Source organism: Balearica regulorum, chromosome 9 (genome assembly GCF_011004875.1).
Source record: "Balearica regulorum gibbericeps isolate bBalReg1 chromosome 9, bBalReg1.pri, whole genome shotgun sequence".
Lineage (NCBI taxonomy): Eukaryota > Metazoa > Chordata > Aves > Gruiformes > Gruidae > Balearica > Balearica regulorum.
Window position 1 is genome coordinate 3,266,850 of NC_046192.1, and position 16,280 is coordinate 3,283,129.

The 16,280-nt window shown below is 44.4% G+C and overlaps 1 protein-coding gene across 9 annotated transcripts in view; it reads left to right on the top strand.

Moving 5' to 3' along the window:
• DGKD (diacylglycerol kinase delta) overlaps nt 1-16,050 on the top strand; it is a 61,459-nt gene extending 45,409 nt beyond the window's left edge. For 7 of the 9 annotated variants that reach the window (XM_075760837.1, XM_075760842.1, XM_075760844.1 and 4 more), the window contains 13 exons: nt 338-434; nt 1,345-1,455; nt 2,220-2,316; nt 3,058-3,165; nt 3,745-3,858; nt 4,264-4,398; nt 6,918-7,069; nt 7,855-7,966; nt 8,133-8,225; nt 8,596-8,715; nt 9,053-9,170; nt 10,418-10,548; nt 11,700-16,050. In XM_075760837.1, the coding sequence (XP_075616952.1) occupies nt 338-434; nt 1,345-1,455; nt 2,220-2,316; nt 3,058-3,165; nt 3,745-3,858; nt 4,264-4,398; nt 6,918-7,069; nt 7,855-7,966; nt 8,133-8,225; nt 8,596-8,715; nt 9,053-9,170; nt 10,418-10,548; nt 11,700-11,789 (1,478 nt within the window). In that variant the 3' untranslated portion in view covers nt 11,790-16,050. The remainder of the gene's footprint in view (nt 1-337; nt 435-1,344; nt 1,456-2,219; nt 2,317-3,057; nt 3,166-3,744; nt 3,859-4,263; nt 4,399-6,917; nt 7,070-7,854; nt 7,967-8,132; nt 8,226-8,595; nt 8,716-9,052; nt 9,171-10,417; nt 10,549-11,699) is intronic. The other 2 variants (XM_075760838.1, XM_075760839.1) reach the window with 2 other exon arrangements.
• Nucleotides 16,051-16,280: the final 230 nt, after the last annotated feature.

The following is a 16,280-nucleotide window of genomic DNA, read 5'->3' on the forward strand; positions in this document are numbered from 1 at the left end:
CATTGAAGCAAGGACGTTGCATGTCTCACCCTGGAACAAAAAAGCTACTGCAGTGAATACACTCCTGTGTCCCATTTCCAGGTGTCCGTACAACTGTGCTGCTGGCCTTAGGTGATACCCTGTCAATCAGACACCTTGCAGGCAGCCCCAGAAACCCTTCTTCTTATCGAGAGAGCTAAGCCTTCTGGAGTGGAAGAAAGCACTATTGCTATTTGCTTTCTGCAGTGAATGACAAGAGTTAATATATTCTGCCCTGTCGTCTTGTCTCTGAGTTTGAAGTTACCTGTTTTCTGCTTATTATTAATCACACTCTTCCCTGTGGTCAATTTTCCTACAGATATCCGTGCTGGCATGTCTGGTTCTTTGCCTGGGAGCTCTGTCATCAGCCGATTGTTGATCCATGCTGATCCATTTAACTCTGAGCCTGAAAATCTGTGAGTATGCCCAGGAGGTTGAAGGGAGGGAGTGGGCATTTCCAAGTGGACCTCAGCAGAGAAGCAGATTAGTTTATAGAGCTAAATAATGGACTGCAGCAGCCCAGAGTTATGTAAATGAATTCATATGCTGGGTGCCAGTGGGGATCAGCTGATGTAGGTATACATGCAGTGACACATCTGACTCATGGTAGAAAATTTTTAGGTATTAGATGAGAATGAAATCTAGATCAGTCTTCTCCCTACACTGAGAGATGACTCCGGCTTTCAGTTAGTAGACAGGAACCTGTGGGGGAATCACTACCCTTACAGTATGGAGGCCCGAGAAGGGTCATGGGCAGGCCACAAGAGGGGACGCACTTGGGAAATGTGATATGAAGACTTTCTCAGGCTGTTTCTACTAAACTGTTTAACAGTAAAAATCCAATGATACAGACTGTAAGATTTTTTCGTGGGGCTCAGTGCTCCTGAGATGAGTAGCTGACACTTTCAAGCTCATTTGTCAGGATCTCTGTAGGTAATACCTTATATATATAGATAAGCAATTAACATTGCTAATGTTTTGTGGGACCTTTCACACAATGCCAGTGACCAGCAACATAGCTTTTTGTAAATTAAGTGTAGGCTTCTGAGTATGTTTCTGTGGCAAGGGGAGAATTCCTTCGCAAATCTTGTGGCTGTGAAGTCTTACAGACAGAGGCTGCAGGCCGGGGACCTCTGCTCAGTTGCCACTTTTATGGTACTCTTGGTGGGTTTTAGGCAGTTCCCAGCAGTGCTTATTGGAGCACGTTGGCATGCAGCTTTCTTGTTCTTCACCTTTTTATGCAACAGAATTCTGAGGTGGCAGATGAGATGTATACCAGTTGGTACGTAGACTTAGGAATGGGAGTTTTGTTCTTCTGTTTGGCAGTGAGTGTTACACAGAGAAGTGTGTCATGAATAATTACTTTGGAATTGGACTGGATGCAAAGATTTCTTTGGACTTCAACAACAAACGTGATGAGCACCCAGAGAAATGCAGGTGGGTTTGGCTTTGGCTGACCTTTGGCTACTGCCAGAAGTGACTGAAGCCACTTCATGTTTCTGTGCGGTATTGAAGCCAACTGTGTACAAGTGTGCTGAATAGGTACATTGTCAATCTTGTCTGCATCATCCTCCTTTAAGGCTTGAAATCCTGACGGAGGAGATTACCTACTGATTTATTGCCAATTTGTTATGCTGTTGTGGCTAGTATAAGATCTTTGAGTAGCTACATCAGTGTGGATTTAGTGTATTGGTTCTGTTTTTACTTCATGATCTCATTCACAAATTTTTCTCCTGGTCTTGCTGTTTAGCTATGACAGAATCTCATCAAGTGCCAGGGAGGCTGATTTCAGCCTTGATCCTAACTTAATACCACAGGGTTTGACCTTTTGAATACCTGAGCGCCTACAGGATGCTTTGCATAGTCTGGGATTGGCACATTTGCTATACTTGAGCTAATGCTGCAAAATACTGTTGATGTCCTGGTGTACGAGATCGACAAGTTCTGTGCCAGGGGAATCTGTGTACGTTTCGGGTAATGTATGTTACTCGGTCATCCTCAATTCCTACCTGACATTTATTTAAAGAGGAATAGGTTCCTAGCACAAGCAATGACCATTTTGAGTGCTTGACCCTTTTGAAAGCAAAGCACCTTTGTGTTTTAGGTCATAGGAGGTACTATTTCAATGTGGGATTTTTTTCCATGCAAGTGAAAAAGTAAATGTTTATGCTAACTTTTTCTCTTTTGATTTGCCTCCCTAGAAGTCGTACTAAAAACATGATGTGGTATGGAGTATTGGGGACCAAGGAGCTGCTACACAGAACATATAAAAACCTGGAGCAGAAAGTCTTGCTGGAGGTGAGGAATTTGCTAAAATTGCATCTCCTTCAGACACTTTGACTTAAGCATGGTGATTCCACTTGGTGACATCAGGGTGTTTCCCTTCCCTGCCTGATACATGTACTTGCTGTATCTCACCCTGAGCTAGCTAGAAGTGGCTTTTCCTGGTTCTGGAAGAGAACTCAAGCCTGTAAGGGAAGTGTCATCCTACTGGAAAGTATTACCTGTTCCCAACTCAGTATTCAGCATAGATAAGATTGTCACGTTACATGTGGTATCTCACATGAACACAACATTTTAGCTAGTGGGTGCAGTGGAAAGCTGTTAATTTAACTGCACTATAACGTGCATCAAACTGGAAAAGAAATATTCATGTATGGGCCATGTACAGCATAAACAGCTAGCTTGCAGGAGGATACCCTCATCACAACAGACTGCATAGGTGTTTCAGAAGTTTTATTCCTCTTTCTGGAGGAATAAACCAAGACGTTTTGCCAAGCCTCTCAGATGTGCCCTGTTCCTCTTTGGGGAAAAGAGGCAACAGTATCCCTCTAAAACCACCCTCTGCCAGAGGAGAGGTAGTTCATGAGCTGTGAATGGATATGTTCTACTCCATTAGGTCAAGAATAAACTGGAAGAAAGCAGAATTAATTTATTACTGAGCTGTACAGGCTGTTTTCTGTTCTTAGAGGACATGCTCTGGCAGGAGGAGCTCTCTTCTGCTGTACTGAGAATAGTGTTGCCTTCTTTTCTGTGCAGTGTGATGGGAGGCCAATCCCTTTGCCCAGTCTCCAGGGAATCGCCGTACTCAACATTCCCAGCTATGCAGGAGGCACCAACTTCTGGGGGGGAACCAAGGAAGATGATGTGAGTATTCTCTAAGGCAAGCCAGGAAATGTTTTTACTTGCTTCTGGAGTCAGAGCCCCTGAGAATAGTGCTTGGAAGAAGAGGGCAAGGGGCCTGTCTGCATGTACTTCCTGTCTGAAGTGGGTAGGATACGGAAGTCCAGTCTTGAGCATCCAAGCAGTCTGTAGTGATTCAGAAAAAATACAGATGCTGTCCTGAGTATTTGGACTTCCAGCAGGTGCTTTAGATTAACCTTCTCCTCTCAGACTGCATGAGAAGTAAAGCCCCTTGAAGACAAAGGAAATTAGATCCAGTGAGAAACGTTGTGTTATTTGAGATGAAAAAGTGCCTGCTCTCGTAAGAATAATTATTGCCTTGGGTTAGCTGCCATTGAAAGCACAGTGGGAATAATCAAGGCTCCTTTTTCTCCCTCCTAGCTCACTGCAAAGCTTAACCTTCTAGCCTCGTTGTTAATTTTATACAAATTAAAAAGCACAATTGAAAGCTGACCCCCCAAATTTTCCCCAATAGGGGATAAGGGAAACCTCTCCCGCAGAGCTGTATGTCAACTGAATTCTCTCTCCCTTGTATCTGGGTAGACGTTTACAGCCCCCTCCTTTGATGACAAGATTTTGGAGGTGGTAGCAGTGTTTGGTAGCATGCAGATGGCAGTGTCACGAGTGATAAACCTACAGCATCACCGGATTGCACAGGTATCAATTGCTTTTGTGAGTTCTTCTTGCCTCCCCCATCTCCAGCTTGTGATGTTTTTGCCACTTTCGTCCAGAAAGCCGTCCTTTGTGCTCTCTCTTATCCATAGAAAGAGCATCCACCAGGGTGAAAATGAGCATGTCCAGGGGCAATTTGGGCATGGAATTGTTTGCTGGCGTTCATTGTGGTACGAGTTAGACCGCCAATTCAAATACAGATTAGTCTAAAGACACAGCAAATGGTCTGTGCCACACAGGGGCAAAGCGTGCCCTGCCACCCAAGCATGTGTGCCTCTAGTGGCACCAAAGCTACAGTAGCCAGGGAAGTGCTTTGTCAAGAAAGAGAATGTCTCGTGCTTTTGGAAAAACAATATTTTAGAACTTCTCTGATGCAATCACTTCTTGCAGTGTCGGACGGTGAAGATAGCAATCCTGGGAGAAGAAGGAGTTCCTGTGCAAGTGGATGGAGAAGCCTGGATCCAGCCTCCGGGTTACATTTGGATTGTTCATAAGAACAGAGCACAGACCCTCACCCGAGACAGGGTAAGAGCAGCCTTGCATACACTATGTAGTACACACGTGTTTCGATGTCACATGCTCCTGGAGAGCGTGGAACGGCCACACATGAAAGCTTATCTTTGTGACTGTAAGAAGCATATTTTGCTGCATGCCATAAAACTTTTTGGAAAGAAAGTGATTAAACTTGCATTCACCACTTGGGAAATCACATAAATAAGCTTGTTTGTGCAAGCTTATTTTGCTTCCTTTTCTAGGTGCCTTGTGACAGCATTTCTTAACACGCTTACATGCTGGTTTTCCCACAGGATGTCCATCTCGCTGATTGCTGCGGATTGTCTAGATTCAACTGTTTGATATTTTAATTTATCATTGTTCAATATACCTCGTTCACCAAGTGAAGCAGTGTCTTATGCCTCATTCAGCTGTGTGTGTCTGTTTCATCTCATAATTTTCAAATAGATCTGATGAGTACCAGCACATAAGGAAGCATCCTTGTGTTTAACTGTATTACTGAATGGTGGTAAGCCAAAGGAAAGGATGAAGGCCTTGCTGTGGCATAAACAGGCTTTATGGTTCCTCCCAACTCTGTAAATGTCCATGCATAGTTTGGTGGATAGCAGCTCTTAATACTTTCCAGTGTAACACCCCTTTACCCAGGTTCCAGAGCAAACCAAAGTCCTCTGCAAAGGACTCACCTGCTGAATAATAAGAAAAGAGAGAACAACAAAGGGGAAAAAAGGAAAGTGGCCTGATACAGGCCTAAGGAGCGTTGACTGGCAGAAAGTTACAAGTATGATGGTATGAAAAGAAAGCAAAGGTGGGTGTACAGAGCCCTTGCATTGGTAGGACAGTGCAATATGCAAGACCTCTTGAGCTGCGAGAGGACAGTGGGTATTGATCATAGAATCATAGAGTGGTTTGGGTTGGAAGGGACCTTTAAAGGTCATCTGGTGCCAACCCCCCTGCCATGGGCAGGGACACCCTCCACTAGCCCAGGTTGCCCAAAGCCCCATCCAACCTGGCCTTGAACACTTCCAGGGATGGGGCATCTACAGCCTGTATGGGCAACCTGTTCCAGTGCCTCACCACCCTCATCATAAAAAATTTCTTCCTTATGTCTAGTCTGAAGCTACCCTCCTCTAGTTTAAAACCATTACCCTTTGTCATACCACCCCTTGATGCAAATGCTGTGGAGAGGAGGAGACAGGAATAGTGCGCACAGTCTTTCCTGGAGGGTAAGAGAGCTTCTGCGATGTCACTTGTGAGACTTGAAGGGGGAGCGACTGAAGGAGATAGCACAGAGAGCAAAGGGGGACAGGATTCCTGCTGTAAAGGTGGGAGGGAGAAAAGGAGAGGCAACCTACATATGGTGGGAAAGGTGAAGCGAAGCATAAAAGGTAGAACACACAAGTCCCTAATGAGCGTGCTGTGTGTGTTGGGCCATCTGAAGCCATGGCTATGATTGTGCCATTGCACTCCTCGTTTCCTGCAAACCTGGTTTTGCAGGCATGGAGTTGCCACTGAGGAAGAGGTTCCAGTTTTGCAGAGCAACATTCAGCTTTTGTCTTGACTATGGGCTTATCCTTATTTTATCTGCTGTCCTTTTGGTCATCATTGCACACTCCATCCTTCACAGAGCAAATCTGTCCTATGCAGTAGATGAAGTGGGGTCCTCTCTTCACGCATGTGGCCCTGTACCTTTGGTAGCATTTTTTTTTGGATACTTAGTTTCCTAAACTGAAGATGGAAAAAATCAAATGCCCTCATATGGAATCCCCCATCACACTCAATGTCCTTTCATTTTCTGGTTCCCCAAATGCTGATTTTTGGTTTTTTCCTTGAAAGCTTTACACCCCTGCTTGTTATCCTCATGTTCTTCTCTGAATTATTCTTCCTACTTCAGTCTTCCCCTCCCATAGTCCTTTTTCTTGTCTAACCTTCTCTCTTGCCATTTCTTTTGCTCATTGATCCATGTCTCCTGTGTTTCAGTTTTCATTCTCACCATATCCAATTTTGATCCTTCTGCACTGGATCTGTTTTACTTCTTCCTGTACCACTAGCTGATGTCAGCAGGAATATCAGTACAGGTTCAAGTGGGACAGGTCCTAGCTCTTGTCCCACCAGTTCCTGGGGAAGCCCCATTTACTTCCAGCTAAGGAGGAGCTTTGAATACTTTTAATTTCCAGCTCTGAGATGTCACTGGAAGAGGTGTGCAGTAATACTTAAATGTAGAGGCGATATAGCTACTTAGAGAAAAGGCTACCACCAGTAGGGAATTGGTGGATTTTGCTAGTCTGGCCTTCAGAATTGACCTAGCAATTTTGACTAAAACTAGTATTAAGCAAAATGGAAGCCAAGGCAAGTGTGCGGCATGGAAAACTTCAGCCCATGCAACTAGTTGGCAAAGTTACAAGCAGCTGAACAGCTGGGTCCTGAGTGAAAAGTCTCTATACCAGATTTACACTTCTACAGACATAGGCACAGCCATTGTTTTTTATAGGAGCTTTATAAGGTATCTTATAGTTTGCTTGCTGTGTTCTTAGGCATTTGAGAGCACCCTGAAGTCCTGGGAGGACAAACAGAAGTGTGAGTTGTCCCGACCCTCCTCTTTCTCTCTGCAACCAGAGATCATGTCTGAAGAAGAATCCACCCAGATCAACCAGTTTGGTCAAGCTGCAGGTGCTCTGATCCACAGGTGGGACTCAGTTTTCTTTTGGTGAATAGAGCCCTCCTTTGGTGCCTGAAGTTCTTGTCCTACTCTGTTCCTGGAGATGTTTCTGTTCACTCTTATCTTCTGCAGTGCTGGTCCATGTCACTGGATGTAACATCGTTCATTATGCACTGTCCCAGCTGCATGAGGACTGAAGTTGAATGAACTTATCTTAGGTCATTCTGAACAAAAAATGTAGCTTTCATGAGCAAAGATGAATCCTTTAATCCTGAAAGAGCCTATTATCTTTGAACATCAATAATTTTTATCAGAAATGAAACAAAGGACTCCCTAGGAGCTCCTATGACAAGTTGGGGTCTTATAAACCTGATGCCCAGCAGAGATTTCTGGAAGAAGTCACTGTGTGCTCACCTGCTCATCCTTTACTTGGACGTTCAGCTCCTTGGTCTGGGCCTCTGAGAGAAAATTCCCAGAGTCACATCAGAGAAATGTTAATTAAACTGCCATTTGTGCAGCTGCCTTTCACATCACTATGGCCATACTAAAATGTCTAGGTTGTATTTCAAACTGATCCCAACTTGTGAGCAGAATTGAGTATGCACCTGGAGTTGTGCATGTGAAATCTGCCTTGCTTTGCCTATGCATGTTCACTGTAGCAGGGAGAATTGCCCTGCTTTGCCAAAGGCTGTACCCCTCCCATGCTTTATCCCTGCTCTTGTCACTCTAATGGGTATTAGAAGGAGATACCCAGTCAGAAAAGATCTCCGGCTTTAAGCATATGCTGATGCAATCTGTAATTCTCTCTTTAGCATTCGGGAAATAGCCCAATCCTATCAGGACATGGAACAGGAGCTTGCCCATGCTGTCAATGCCAGCTCCAAGTCTATGGACAAAGTCTACGCTAAATCCAAGTCTACAGAGGTACTTCACTCACTTGGCATCTCCCATTTTGTCCTTGTTCCATAGCTCTTGATTTTCCTTTCTGATTGACCAAAAATAGGCCTTGCTTGTCTAAGACTTCTTCCTTTTGACTGCTCAGACCTCTGCATTTCCAGGCTTAATTTGCGCATGAATTGCTTCCCTGCAGGGTCTGAACTGCAGCCTTGTTGTAGAGATGGTGAATAATGTCAAAGCCCTGCATAATGAGACAGAGCTGCTGCTGGCGGGCAAGATGGCACTGGTAAGAAGCACAAAGCAGGAGTAAAGCAGCCTCTCACTTTCTCTCCTCTCCTACTGTTGCCTTGGCAAGCAACATTTTGCTGGTCTTGGTCTTCTTTGTCTTTGTAACAAGTCAGTTTAAATGTTATCATCCAGGAATTAGGATGCTGTTGCTACATAGGTATGGTGAGCAGTCAAGCTAGCTTGCGCGCGGAGTTTGGAGCTCAGAAAAGATGAAAATCATTAACTTGGTAACATCTGGGCAGAGTGCCTGCTGTGCACTTCCTTTTAAAAGGAGGAACTGCTTTGTTAGGTAGGAGTTTCAAGGCAGGGGCCTGACCCTGTTCCACCATATGGTTTTTAACTCTGCTTCGCTTCCATTTCTGATCCAGCAGTTAGATCCTCCACAGAAGGAGCAGCTCCAAGCAGCCCTGGCAGACATGGACCTCCAGCTGAGGAAACTAGCAGACATCCCTTGGCTGTGGCAGCTTATGGAGCCCTGCGATGAGGAGGTGAGGAGGACCAAGTCTATATTTCCTTAGCTATTCTCTTTTTCACTAGTTGGCTGTGAGTGGTTGATTTCCTGTCAATATACAACTGATGTGAGAAAAAATCATTAAGAAGGAAACTTGACTCCCTAGGGCTAAAGAAAGTAATTTCCTGCTAAGGTCCCATGTCTGACACGGGATCAACTTTCTCTGTTTCCTTTCCGGTCTTGATCAGAATGAGTTTAGAATTTTTTTCCTCTCTTACAAGGTCATGGAGCTGAGCTTGACATTACTTGTTGCTCTTGGTCCGTTCCAATCAATTTATGACTGTTTGCCTGATTTTCCCTTTTTGTTCTTACAGAACCAGATGCTGGATTATTCTAAACGCAGCCGCAGTGGCAAATTCCGGCTCGTGACCAAGTTTAAAAAGGAGAAGAACAACAAAAATAAGGAGACTCATAGTAGCATGGGATTGCCGGGTACCAAGTCTGCTCATGCATTGTGCCTCTTTGTGACATCCGTGTGGTCACATCACTACCTGTTCTCTCTCTGTTTCCTCTTGTGTTCTCTCCTTACTCTGTTTCACATGCATCTTTTTTTCTTGGAGGTCTAGACTGTCTTTTTCACGTGGCAAAGTAGCTTATTGCTCCGTTCTGTCTAAGTCATGATCCCCCAGTACCACGCAAATATTCCTGAGCAGAAACAGGAGGTACCCTCTGAAGAATTCTGCCTACATCCAGACATTTTCAGGGCTTTTTTTAGGGGGTGCTTAGTGAAGTGAATTTGAGGATTTTGGCATTTTAGGTATCAAAATGACTGTGGAGCCCAAGTCCGCATAACTCCAGTCTTCTCACTGCTAATTTTCTGTGATATGGTTAATGATGTTTTTCTCATTGATTCACCCTCAGGCTTTAATCAAGTTTCATGTCTAATTGGCTGGGGATCAGCATCACCACAGGTGCACCCTGACCTTTAATCCTACTGGTCAGTGGATAAAAACTGGCCAGGAATCAACAAATTGCTATTCAAGACACTTTCTCTCCAGTTGGGTTAGTTGATTTTTGGTTTGTACTCTCCTCATGAAGACTTCTTTCTAAAATTCAGAAGTACTACCTGTTCTGTGGGCTCCTGGGTCCTGTCCTCTGCCATGGAGTTGTGGGTACAGTCTCCTGTCTGACAGGCTGGTGTTCACTGCTTACCTCCCAGAACTTGGGAACTTTCTTATTCTCTTATTTAGAGGCTGTGCAAGAAGGTGGATGTCTAAACTCTTCCTCTCTCCCTCAAGTCTGAGGGAGAGAGGTTGCTGTTTTGTTTACTGAGCACAAGTGCTTGTACATAATAGCAAACTAATTTGTGTTTGATTCTTCATGATATATTTTACGAATCTGTTGTTTTGTAAACGGAGGAATATCAGTGAACTTACTCTTCTTAAACATGGAGATAAACTTTAAAAAGCATATCCAGTCCCATCAAAACAAACATGTACTTCCTCCTGGCTTTACTGCGGCTAGCCTCTGCTTAAAAGAACACCTCTTACCTTTCTTTGCCCTGCCTCCATTGTTTGAGACTGTAGATTGTTCTACAGGTCCTTGCCCTCCCCTTGGTCTGAGGCTGTGGTACTGCTTGCCCTCCTTCTCTGGCACTGGGTGCTGCTCGTGTCCTCATCTCTCACTGTCTTCTGGGATTCTGGGTACTCAAAGCACTCCTGCTTTTCCATCTCTAACAGTTCACCTCTGGGGAACGGAGGAGGTTGCGGCCTGGCTTGAGCATCTCAGTCTTTGTGAGTATAAGGATATCTTCATCCGGCATGACGTCCGGGGCTCTGAGCTCCTGCACCTCGAACGGAGGGACCTCAAGGTACTTTCATGATCGGCTCATGAAAAATAGCCAGCTGCATCTGCATGACCTTCTGTGCTGAATGTGCTTGGAAGTGGCCTACCCACTGTTCATTCCACATGCCTTGGCAAGATAAACGTGTTCATTGCAGCCTTGTTTTATTTTTTCACCATTTCAGGTCACCAGATTTTTGATAGCAGGGAGGTAGAACAGCTAGTTGAGGGACCAGCTGTCCAATTCTGCCACAGCTTCCCGGAGGTGTAATACAGTCCAGCACACAGATTGCAGATAGTGCTCTTGAGAGTCTCTGATTTTAACGATGGAATGGAAGTTTTCAACTTCTCAGCTCCCATACCATCTTTGCAGAACATGCTGTGATTGGGAGAATTTGGTTCCTATGTTGCAGTCGCTGGACAAATAGGTCATTATACTGCTTTGTTACAAGAAAAAAAATTGTTGTGGTCTTTGATGAGGTTGCTAGATGAAGAGAATCTTTTTAAATAGTGCTGAGTAACTACATTGCACAACTTTGCATCTCCTCACCAGGAGATGCTTTCTGTACAGAGAAAAATTGAAAGTGATGGTTCTTTGCATGTGGAGGAGACTTGCATCATCATTTTGGTGACTTTCATATAGCAGAAAAATACTTTGTTGTAAAGTGGTGCATGGCATTTGTTGAATGCCCCTTGGGATCTCCATTTGTGATTTGACCATCTTCCTCTTCTGAGGTTGGTGTAACCTGTGTAGCTGATTCCTCTGCATGCCATCCAGCTACAGCCTCTGTTGTGTCGCATGGTACTCACGTGTTCACACATTTATTTGATGTGATCAGTGATGGGTTGGTTCTTCCTGCATGTTTTGGCTACTAGCTTAGGTCCTTGAGATCTGTATGCTTTTTCTGTTCTCTTGCTTTGGCCTTTAACAGTCAAAGCAATTTGCATTTCTGGCTAGTGGTCCGCAGTTGTTTCTCTCCATTGCTCTGTGCCTGCTCTGTGTTCATTACCCTGTTGTGCCGTGATAGCTTTTTGACACATGGTTTGAGGTTTATAATCTTTCTGGTTGGTTTCCTCCTCTCTTTGTAACTGGCTGACTTGTTTGTAACCGTCGCTTGGCCACCTGTAATTTTCCCCTTGCCTTTCTCCTAAGGTAAGGTTTTCTCTCTTTTCTTCCAGGACCTGGGTGTGACCAAAGTGGGTCACATGAAGAGGATACTCCACGGGATCAAGGAGCTGAGTCGGAATACTCCTGCCAGCGAGGTTTAGCCTCTGTTTTCACAGCCTGTGTCTACCATTCCCCCTAACTGCACAGCAGACACCTCACAGAGCAGATGTGCTCATGACTGTCTCTACTGAACAGCCAAACTGTAGCTGTCAGAGCTCATATCAACCAAGCATGGTGCTACCTTTTTTCCTGTGGGGTACAGCTGCATCCAGTCGAGAGGCACCTTGTCTGCGGTCAGGCAGAGCCTCCTGGAAGAGAACTCACTTGCTGTTTGAAGAACCATGTCCTCCGATGTGGGAAGTTCTGGTTCCAGTGACAGTGCAGGACTCCTGAGAATTGCAACACAGCTACCTTTACTGGATAACTTCATCACAGTAGAATTATTCAGGGCAAAAGATATATTGGCCAGTCTTAGTTCAGGAGCATCTGACAGTCTTTTCAGATCCAAAATTTTCCCGCTGATCTGTGTGTCACACCTGTATCTTAGAGCATTTAAGTGGGACAAAGCTTGTCCTTGTGTCTTAGTAATCCCTTTTTAATGCACCTGTAGTTGCATGTGATTTGCATCAGAAATTCAAAGCTAGTACAGACCTCTTGCTGATGAATACCCAGTGATTCTCACTCACTTATGCCTTGCAACAAACAATGCATGTGGTTCAAACAGCGGTTCGCATCCGCTTGCGGGGTCTTCCGCAGGGCCTGGCTCTCCTCTTCCAGCCAGTGGCAATGGTACAACCTTTAGGTTTTCAGGCATCACAAACAATTGTTCAGAAATTCCTGGCAGTAAGAAAAGAAAATTCTGGAGTGCCAAAAGGTTACAGCAGATCAGCTCTGGCATCCCCCCTTCTGAATTCATCTTCAGGAGACCAGATGAAAGGGAGAGGAACTGTAACTAGCTGTTTGGGCTGTGCAAGAAGTGTAATGTAATGGGAGTGAGATATGGAACAATTTGCTCCGTCTTGGTGAGGGGGGAGCAGCATGACTGGCAATGGCCAGGAATGACTTTGTGCCCATTTAATGCCACCTTCGTGGCCACAGGCAACAGAGCTGTTTCTTTATGGCAACTTGCAGTGCAGAAAACTTTCTGTCACAAAAAGAGATGATTTATCTGTAGTACTTGCATCTTCTGACCTGTCTTGGTTCTAGTGGCTTTTCCACCTTGCTACTCTTTCTTGCTGCCTTGCTCCTTCACTCCAAGGTGGATACCAAAAGATTAGGGTGGCTCAGTCCTCCTGGGCTGTACCCCTGAGAGAGATCTCTGTTGTGTGCTGTCAAACATCAGGGCTCCTGTAAGAGCACGGAGAGAAGGATCGTTACTGAGCGGATGAGCATCATAATGAAAACTGGAGTATGTTGGTAAATTGCCTTTGGTACCACCAGCAGTGGAGCATGGAAAAATTAGTGCCTCTGAATCAGAATTCCTAGATGGCCTTCAAATTTCCACTGTATTGCCTGACCCCAGTTGGGTGACTCTTAAAGCCCGAAGACCAGCACGCAAAGTTATATTGCCATGTTTATCACTGCGAAGGGAATTTGGGAACATTCAGTGCTATAAAGCTGGAGAGACAGCAGGAGTTTTTAATTACTTTGTCATTTTGTATGTATTTATTTTTTTTATTATTACGGAGTGGCACCTATCTGGCTATGGCTGCAGACAGAAAAATGGCCACATACACAGTGGCATAAAAGATAATTTCCTGAGGACATCATTCTTCTTTGTTATTTGTAAGGATTTTATCAAATTGACATCAGCTCTCTAGTCTAACAATCAGTCAAGTTATTTTATGTAAAGACTTGTCAGCTTAAAAAGGTTATGGGCTGATTTCATGCTCGGCAAATTCCATTGCATTCTTTAAGATTTCACCAAGGATTATTCTTGCTCTCCCTGTCTGTGTTTAACTAGTTCAGTCACATATCTCCTCTCAGCCTAGTGAGTCACAGGGTTTGCTCATGAGAAGTTAGTGGAAGACTAAACATGCTTGATCCAGCTAGCAAAATTTCTGGTATAAATACTGTGGGGACTGAGCAAGAAATATGTTGAGCTTTGCTCTGAATTTGTTTCTCCTGTCTATACATTGGCAGTTGCTTCCATAGCCATATTTTTTCTTTATCAGTACAGCCCCCCTCACTGTAGTGAATTCCTGAGATATCAGGTAAGTAAGAATTGTGGACATACTGTATTTTCCCATTTGCTTGTTGAGGCACAGAGCAGCGTCTGCATGAGAATGAGGAGAAACCTCCACTGAGGAGAACTCCAGGACGCAGCCATCCTCGCTGGTGACAGTGAGGTGCAGCCTGCTGCCTGTCCCCAGTAGTGGGCATGGTTAGCACATTTGTGTGCCTGCCCCGGAGAGCGCAGCAGGGAGCACAAGGCAGGTGATAACTGGAGAAGAGGTGAGATCTGTGTTCCTGTACCTGGTGAAGGAGCTGTTCTTGCTGTGAAGTTTCTCCAGGCAACCTCATGGTTAAAGGTGCATACACAATATGCACTTGCCTTGCATAACTCCTGGGGGATTAAGTTCTTGCCTCAATAACAACAGCTCCTCTCTACTCAGAGGAACAAGGGGATCCAAAGAGTTTATAGATTCAGGCATGTTGCTTAATTCATGAATCTGAAGAGGCCTTACGGCCATTAGCCATCTGCTATGAGCGATGATGCCTGCACAGACCAATCTTCATTTCTTTTACTTTTATTATCTGTCATGTTGATGAGTTCAGATCCTTTTTGTGTACCTGTACATTTTATCAGAGGGTTCATATCCAGTGTATTACCATCTTACTCACCAGAGGCGGGGAGAGAGTTGTACCTTCTTTTAAGAGCTAGAAAATGGAATCCACATTTAACCTGAGTGCCTTTGAATATGTATTAAGGTTAACAAAAGGGTTGTAGCTCTGTGTGTCTCACTGGGAATAATGCAGATTTCTGCGTAATGCAGATATGTGACCAGATGAGGACATGTTGTGTCAAGGTCAGTGAGAGCTGTCTGCAAAGTAGGGAGCCAGGCTGAACTAACTTCTGGCTACATTTTTCCGAGTTCCTCTTCTGGCATCTGATAATTTTTTGTGGGAGAGAAACTCAGAAAAGACAGTTAGACAGTAAAAAGATCCACTGCTTTGCTAATAAAAGAGACTCTCCTGCAGTCTCAGGTAAAACACCAGCTCGAGAGAAGCTAGAAGTCATATTGTGCATATGTTTAGTCTCTTAAAAAAATGCTACTCATGTGAAAGCTGTGTGGCACCTTCTGTTTATCATCCCTCACCCTTGGCAGTGATGCTGGGGCAGTGTGTGCAGTGGGCTGGGCGTACAGTTTCTTCTGCTAGGAAGAGGTTTCAGTACGTTATCTCACATTCTGGCACTGCCCTGGATATTTAACTTTATTGGCAGATTCTGGAGAACAACGTACCTTGTGTTACGATGTTTTGTTTCAATGGGAGTGCATGCAATGGAGACTCGAGGGAGGTTTGGCCTGTGAAACAGTTATCAGCAGCATCCTGCTCTGGGCTACCTTGGGGAGGGCTCTTAGCACTAACAAAGTATTTCTGGTTTCGCTTGTGAGATCTTAGTGCTGAGAGTGCGCATCCCCTGCTGCGGCAGGAGCCGGCTCTTTGCAGCAGAGGGGAGCTGTGCTGCTTGGTGCCCGGAGGTGCCCGCCTGGCCGGGGTGCATAAGAGGCGGGCACTTGGGGGGAGCCTCCAGCTCTGCCGAGGCCTTCAGTGCCAGTCCTGGGAATGTTTCTGCACCCAATCGCATTGAAAGTTTTGTTCATTGTTTTAGTATTATTTAAAAGTGTGCATACTATCTATGTGATTTTAAAAAAGACTGTTTACACAAAATATTTTGTATCTTAAGATGTGTGTACTGTAAAAAGAAAAAAAAAAGGAAAGGATGACAAATGATGTTTTTCTACAACTGTCAGCAGTGACTGCATGTCTTTATCATCATCCACCGATCGTTGTTCCTCAGGGGTCTCCCCGCCATTCCTGTGATCCTGTCAGAAGCATAGGGAAGCAAATGAATCCCTGTACAGTCTTGGGAAGAAGGTTTTGTGCCTTAAAAATGGGACCTGCTTCCCTCCTATTTATTGTGTTAATTTATACAGTGATTACCGTGGAAATGTCTCTTGTATTTTTTTTTTGTACATAGTTTACTGTTGATTGTTGTAAATAAGTTTTTCTTGTATATAAAGTAAACATGTTTCTGAGCTTCCAGTAAAGATTCTCTGTTACTGATTTCAATGTGTGAGAGGGCTGCAGTGCCTATCTGGTGGGAACCAGCTAATAAAAATCTGTGCTGTGATAAAATGGTGTTATCCTGAGTTGCATCAGAAGTTCAGAGCTGTTCCTTAGAGCAGAGTGAAATGGTAAATTTGATTGTTGTAGATTAATTTTGTAGCATTTCTTTGTGTTGGTTTAATTGGTGTGGAGTAGAAGACATATAGTTTATTTTTATTAGCTGTATTTCTGCAGCAAACAAAAGAGATGTTTTACACATGGTGGTTCTACTTCTGCTCATCCTGATCATATCTCCACTG